Consider the following 7171-nt stretch of genomic DNA (forward strand, 5'->3'; position numbering starts at 1 on the left):
TGATCAAACTACGTCCAATTAAATACCCATACGAATTCAACCCTCTACTGTCCCTATGCTAAGTGCCGCACGAACAAGTGTCATTCCAGCGATTTAGGTTTAAATTCAATCGATTTAATTTAAATCGAATCGAAATGAATAAATTAAAAATTAAGAAATTTTAATATTTATAAAAATTAAATCAATAAAAGTAAAGTTAAATCGAGTTTACTTTTTATTTTTAAATTTTATTTTTAGTTTTTTAAAATTTAATTAAAATATTTTAATTTAATCTTTTAATATTATAAAAAATAATATATTATTATTCATTAATCGATATGATTTAATTTTATCAATTTTTTTAATTTTTTTAATTAAAATCAAAATAATTAAAATTTTTAAAAATTAAAATTAAACTAAATTAAAAAAATAAAAAATTAAAATAAAATTTTAAATTAATTTAATTTTATCAATTTTTCCGTCTAAACTAAATAATGATCGCTCCTGTTGGGTGATAAAATCATGGCATTATAAGTTGGATCCTTTCCCTTTTTGCCCTGCGAATCTCTCTATAGGGGCATCAATCATTTCAGACCAATATGCAACATCAAAGATTTCAGAAACTCTCTTCTTCACTTCTACTCTCACTCTCAACTCCAAATACCCGTTCTTCACCATTGGAACCCAAATCTAACAGTTGCTTCTATTGCGTCACCGGTGTGATCCTCACTTGTCTCTCTTGCTTTCTTCTTCTGCCAAATCAAAAGTAAGAGCATTTATCTAGCTATTTCTTTCCTCTTTTTATTTGATTAGGTTTCTATACTATGAATTGGAAATCAATTGCTACAGATGTTGAATTGATTACTCAAATATGGGGCACCTAGAAATGCAGTTCTGTATCCATATTCTTCTGTCCAAGGATTTAATAAGCTTATATTTTTATTTAAGAGCCGAATAAATCATTATTTAATATAATATTTTTTAATAATAAAATATTATTTTTTTAATAATAAAAATAACTTTTTTATATAATAAGATTGCATTTTTATAATTTTAAAAATTATTTACTATTTATATTATATTGTAGGAATTAAAAAATAAATAAATTTCAATTATAAATGTCACAGCTCTATTGAATCCACACAATTTATTTAATGATTTTTAATTAAAGTAATTTTATTAAATGAGGCCATTTAAATTAAAAACTATCATGTAACTCAATTAAATAGGATAAATTAATCAATAAAATGGCAACACTTCCTAAAAAGGAATTGGAGCTCCTCTTCTCAAATCAGAGCTCTATAGATGTAAAGATCTTCCTCTTTAAATGAAACGATGAAGGATATTAAATCTCAAACTATAAAAATTTTATCAAGATTATAAGTTATCAATTTTAAAGAATTTCCATTAAAATTATCAAACTCTAAATCAAAAAAGTTTGTTCTGCCGATTCAAAAACAAGTTTTTAAATCACATGTATTCAAGGAAAGAATTAAAGTATGAAATTTTTTTATTTTAAAAAATTCATTATTTATTAAATTAATATTTGCTTACATTTTTCTTATTTAATTTCAAATATGAAATTTGTGCGTATATATATATTTTTTTAATTTTATATTAATTAAAATATTAAATTTTAATATTTTAAATTATAAAAATAATATTATATTATTAAAAAAATATCAAGACTTATTTAGCTTTTAATAAATATATAAAAGCTAAATTGTTCAAAATTTTTGAATTGAAATTATTTAACCCTTAATAAAAATATCACATTTATGCATATATACCAGAAGACAAACAAGCGTGCGCATTAATTGGCCACAAATGCTACACTTAAGCATAAACTTTCTGAACTCACCACCTTCTAAGTTGCTAGATAATCTTAGACATTGGATACTCGAGTTAGTTCGACTAAGTTAATTTATCTCATTCTTTTTTCTGTTTATCTAAAAAAAATATAACAATTTAATTGAACTTAACAGAGATAGACAAAACATATCATTCCATGGATCAGACATAATTTCTCATTTGTTCAATTTGCTTTGAAAAAAAATATATTATTATATTACACTGATATTGTAGTAAACTCTAAGCTGCAATAATTGTTGTTCATCTTTTTGTGAGAAGAATGTGTAAGCATATGATGTGCAATTGGTCATTGACATTCTACAGTTTCTCCTGGAATAACTCAGGAATCCATCCAATATATTATGATCTAGAATAAGGTTATGGCTCAAAAACTTCCCTCCTCGGTGGTTGGCCGCCTCAAGAAATACCTCAAACTGTTGGCAAGTACCTGCCAAATTTCATAGTCATTTTCATATGCACAACAAGAATCAGCCACAAACTTCCTGTAGGCTGAGCAGCCCAAGAATGCGTAGACTGTAAATGTATGTAAATTTTGGTACTGGGATTCGGTAATGTTTACCGGGGTTTAAATAATGGAAACAAAAAGCGCAACTTAATCAGTCTGCTGCTGATTCAGATTTTTTTTTTTAAACCATTAGCAAACAAGGGTTTAGGCGATGGAATTAGACATGGTGTAATAGGATTGGCTTAGCCTGAATCTTTTGATATTTCAAACTAGTACCAAATTCAAATATTGACTTCGGGAGGTGTTTGGAGGTAAGCTATGCATGTTTAAAGTAATAAATACGACTATCTAGTTTTGGATCAAGGTTTTTTTTTGGGAGGTTAAGGTTCTTAAAGGTTTTAAAACCTCCAAAACCCCACTTTTTCAACTCACCAAATTAGTGGTTGGGGAGATTTTGATGCCTTACTTTACCACCGTACATTAAAAATCCTCATTACACTCCTAAGCACTCAAACACAGGAAAGAATAGCCTTTTTATGATAAACAAGTTAGAAAGTTTTTCAAAATTTACAAGACTCAAAATCTTAATAGCGCAATGATGATCAATTCTGTAAAACACCTCTGTTGCGAGTCTTACCTGTTGAAGAGGTTTGATGATTGCTTTACCCTTGTAGCTAACATGAAACTTTGCCTTTGCCAACAAACCCTGGTTGCCAAAAGAAGAAAATACTAGTCTAATGGCGTTCTTCTGCTAATTCTATTTCAGAATACTTAAAAAAGGGGAAAAAAACAATGGAAACATGCAAATAGATGCCAAGGAATTACTACCTCAGTGTCAAATTCCCCTGATTCAACAGCAATATCAATGTCAGTGATAATCTTTACAAGATCCACCAACAATCCAGGGCGATCAGCTGTCTCCACATAAAGCAAGCTGCGAACAAAGGGAAAAAAAAAAAAAGAAAAGAAAAGAGAACAGTAAACACCATTCCCCACACGGAAAGATAATATTGACACATTACAACTAATAGTTTCCCGAGGATTATGCATCAAAACAACTAAAACTTAACATTTTTCAAGGAATGAGCATTTAATTAGTAATTCTAGGACTCCCCAATCCCCATGAGTGACTTGTCAGAAGATTCATTTATGACAAAAAGAAATTAGAATTTTTTTTCTTTTCAATTAGCTCACACATTATATTGATTATTTCTCTATCATTGTTGTCTTTTAAATATTCTTTTTTTTTTTCATGAATGAAATTTACCATTTCGTTAAAAATATTATTCAGTGCAAACATAATTGTAGTCTTTTTGATATCGCAAGAAGTTGCTAAAAGTAAGTTTTTCATTTTCACTGCAACCAGATGAAGATCAAATAAAATGCTTCCTATTATTAATAAATAATTGATCAAATATACACTTATACCCATGTACCATTTCATATTAGCTCACTAAGCACTTGAACTAAAATTATAACATACCGAACACCTAAACATACAAAAACTATAACAATTAAACACAAATTAATCATATCATTGATGATCTATAAAAAGAGGTCAGAAATAGTTCGACTCATTGCTAATCGTAAATTCTTATAAATTGATAAAATTATACTCCGTCTAACTTTGTTAAATTATAAAAATTCATAGCACAGTTAGTAAAATTTAGAGTACAGCCAACAATATGTGTGATCAATCTTTACTTTTTTAAATAAATCATCAATAATATGACTAATTTATGTTTAATAGTTATAATTTTTATAGTTTAAGTGTTGAATAGATTACAGTTTGAATTCAATAAGTTAATCTCAATTAGTATAGGGATATAAATATATATTCAGCCTAAATAATTAATCTCCCAAAGTTATTGCTTACAAGAGGATAGTGTGTCAATAAGTTTGGGGTATGGTACCAAGAAACACTGTCCTTTAACATTCTTCACAATGACAAATATCACTGAAGAAAATATACGGGAACCTCCTAAACAGTTATTCAGCCAAATGAAAGTGAAATTTCAAGTGTGAAAATGGTTTAACAAGTTATTAATTTATAAGATGTAAATTTCATATTTTCTGTCACTCTAAATAGAATTGCATACTGTCATTTCATTTTCCCCTTAACAATATCGCTAAAGCTTCACATTGGAAAGTTCATTTGCAAGAATAGAATCAAATAAATTTTGAGACAAACATGCATAATTTCTATTTCTTTAGTGAAATTTTTTATATTCCAAATATGAAAATTGACAGGACAGAAATCAATTAAATTCCATGCAAAATTCTTATTTCCAACAGGGGGTAAGAAAGAGAGAGTCAAAATGCACATTTACTAGCGTCACACTTACAAGAAACTATTGTTATACATGCTATATAAAGCTACTTCACAATCTATGCAATTGGGTTGCAAGAGGCCAAAATGCCAAAACATCTCATAAGAGAACCTATTTACCTTCGGTCAGGACCATCATCAGAAACACTTATGTGAGTTGCTATATCCACATCAACCTGAGGAATCACAATTTGATAAGTTTGACAGCATACAAGTTTTAATGCTCTCAGCATTGATACAAAGTATCCAAAATTTATTTCCTCATGATTTCAGATTCACAACAAGGCCAAAGAAAGTTGAAGGACAGTGGTAGAATGTGCGAGATATGACAGCCTTATCCCAGCACTTTGATATGCAGTAAGAAGATGTTATACAAGGGATAAATGACAAGAACTTCAGAAAGCAATAAACTAAGAGCGAGACCACAAGTAAAAAACCTGTTGTTTTGGTGGCTCTACACCGAAGGCAACTCCCATTGCTAACTGGGAACTTGATTCCTGGACCCCAAATTGACATTCATTAGCCCTAGAAGGAGAAACATATCCCACAAGAGTAGCTCCTTATGTGATAATTGAATGGAAGAAAAGTAATTAAAGTTCAAAAGAGATTACAGGGTGATACTGAAGCAGATTATTTATGATTGTCAATCGAATTGCCTCGAGCAGCTCTGGATCTTCAACCTTCCTACCTGTATCACTGTGAAAAAGGCTCCCCTTCTGAGCCAATAAATTCACTACGAAAAAAAAATGCATAACAAGAACTGGTTCATAAAAGCTCATTAGAAACACTAGATCAAATAGAAAAAAGAAGATTATCTCCATCTCTATGAGATAATTGCATACTTTTGCAACACTGTCAACTACACTTTTACTTCAAAATACAAGATAAGTAAACTATGTTTTTTTCACAGAGGAAAAGATTAACAGTTTTGAGGTAAATAAAATATGACTGTTAAACCAGATAAAGCTCATGATACTGAATTAAAGAAGAGGTAGGGAGAGCAAGCCAATTAACATTAATTACAATAATTAAGCGAAAATAATTGAAAAAATTAATGGATGTATGTATAACATATAACTTACGCTTTAGTGATGGCAAATTTATTGTGCTTCCCAGAAGAATCCAAAAAGACATTAGCTTTCAAAACATTGAGCCCAAGGTTTTTAAGCGCATTCATCTGTAGCAAATTGCATATTTTGATCACAACTATGCTAACCAAAATGTGAAAAAGAAAAAAATGACAGACATATTAACATTGACAATGTCAGCAAGAAAACAGGTCCTCACAGTGTCTAGAAGGGCTCCAAGACGATCACCAAAGGTTATCTCCACCACAGTTGCATCAGGATCAGAGTCTTGATCAATTATTACTTTGGGAGTTGGAATGGTATCGCTCTCACTGTAACTTTCATCCTGCTTAGAAAACCATTTTTCCCAAGTAAAAAACCAAAAAAAAAATTAGCTAGTCCACACATATTAATATCCAATCAGAGAAACAAATCCTTCCACACCTCTATGGTTGTGACAGGTGCCGCTCGTGGAACGACTATTGTCTTATAAGATGACGATCTAGCAAAATTTGCACACATATCATTTACAAGAAGTGCAGTGACAATACAATGGCAGGGAAAAATGGGTGATATTAATATTTGTTTTCTCCATTGTATTAAGTTCGCATTCCAAAACGAGCATATATATATATTTTTTTGCAACAGACAATCAAATTAAGCTGAAGAGGAATGGGAATTGGAAGCTAATCACAGAGCATCAACCATAACATGGTAAAACTTTAGATGCAACACATGGAAATGAAAATTCTCAAGTATGCCACTTGGACTACAACATGAATATGAATGTTGTATCATTTATACACAAAACCCAGAAGAAAATTAAAGATCTTGCCACTGAAACTATAAATTATGCACAAGAAGATGAAGAATATAGCCAAATCCAAAGAAACAAAAAACGTATATCCAACATTATCAATCGAGCTCAGAAGTGAGTTGGAACCACACACTTGATCTACAAATCCGTCGATTAAAAACTTCAAAGTATAATTAGCAGATATATACCTCCGTTTTGTTTTCTGATATATAATGTGAACAGGGGTAGCATCCGAACCAAAAGTAAAGGACTGACTTTCGAGGACTTTGGACTTGCTCTGAAGAAGAAAATTAGCAGAAGCCATAGCCACAGCCATTGTCGAGTATGGTAGAGAGAAGAAAGGCAGCGGTGAGGGAGTAGAAGAAAGAGAGAAAATCTATTTATCTTTGGCCGAATTATTATTAGATCCTTAATCTTTCATAAATTTTATTATTAATTCTTCTCTATTTTAAAATAATTTAATAAAAAATATATTTTATAAAATTAAACTATTTAAAATTTCTATAAACAAAACTATTAATTAATTAATTTATTTTAATGTTTATTAAAGAGAAGAAATAGTATTAATAATAAAAATTCTAAATGTTAAATAACATATAATTAAAATTATATAAATTAAATAATAAAATATTTTCTAAAATAGGAAAAATTATTAATTTTTA

General features: G+C 29.5%; 1 protein-coding gene across 1 annotated transcript; it reads right to left on the reverse strand.

The window, feature by feature from the left end:
* Positions 1 to 2027: 2027 nt before the first annotated feature.
* Positions 2028 to 6876, reverse strand: LOC110612379 (ACT domain-containing protein ACR11). Its single transcript, XM_021753154.2, has 10 exons — positions 6698 to 6876; positions 6137 to 6194; positions 5913 to 6038; positions 5708 to 5802; positions 5237 to 5321; positions 5063 to 5122; positions 4746 to 4801; positions 3125 to 3230; positions 2934 to 3002; positions 2028 to 2278 (listed from the first exon to the last, which is right to left on the reverse strand). Exons 1-10 carry the CDS (start codon positions 6823 to 6825, stop codon positions 2216 to 2218), a joined length of 846 nt encoding a protein of 281 aa, XP_021608846.1. The 5' UTR covers positions 6826 to 6876; the 3' UTR covers positions 2028 to 2215.
* Between the last annotated feature and the right edge of the window lie 295 nt (positions 6877 to 7171).

Source organism: Manihot esculenta, chromosome 3, assembly GCF_001659605.2.
Source record: "Manihot esculenta cultivar AM560-2 chromosome 3, M.esculenta_v8, whole genome shotgun sequence".
Classification (NCBI taxonomy): domain Eukaryota; kingdom Viridiplantae; phylum Streptophyta; class Magnoliopsida; order Malpighiales; family Euphorbiaceae; genus Manihot; species Manihot esculenta.

Coding starts and splice junctions, on each gene's coding strand:
- LOC110612379 (XM_021753154.2), bottom strand. CDS start 6,825: ATGGCTGTGGCTATGGCTTCTGCTAATTTTCTTCTTCAGAGCAAGTCC. Junction 5,803..5,912: donor TTGGAGCCCTTCTAGACACT/GTGAGGACCTGT, acceptor AATTTGCTACAG/ATGAATGCGCTTAAAAACCT. Junction 3,003..3,124: donor CAGGGGAATTTGACACTGAG/GTAGTAATTCCT, acceptor TTTGGCAACCAG/GGTTTGTTGGCAAAGGCAAA.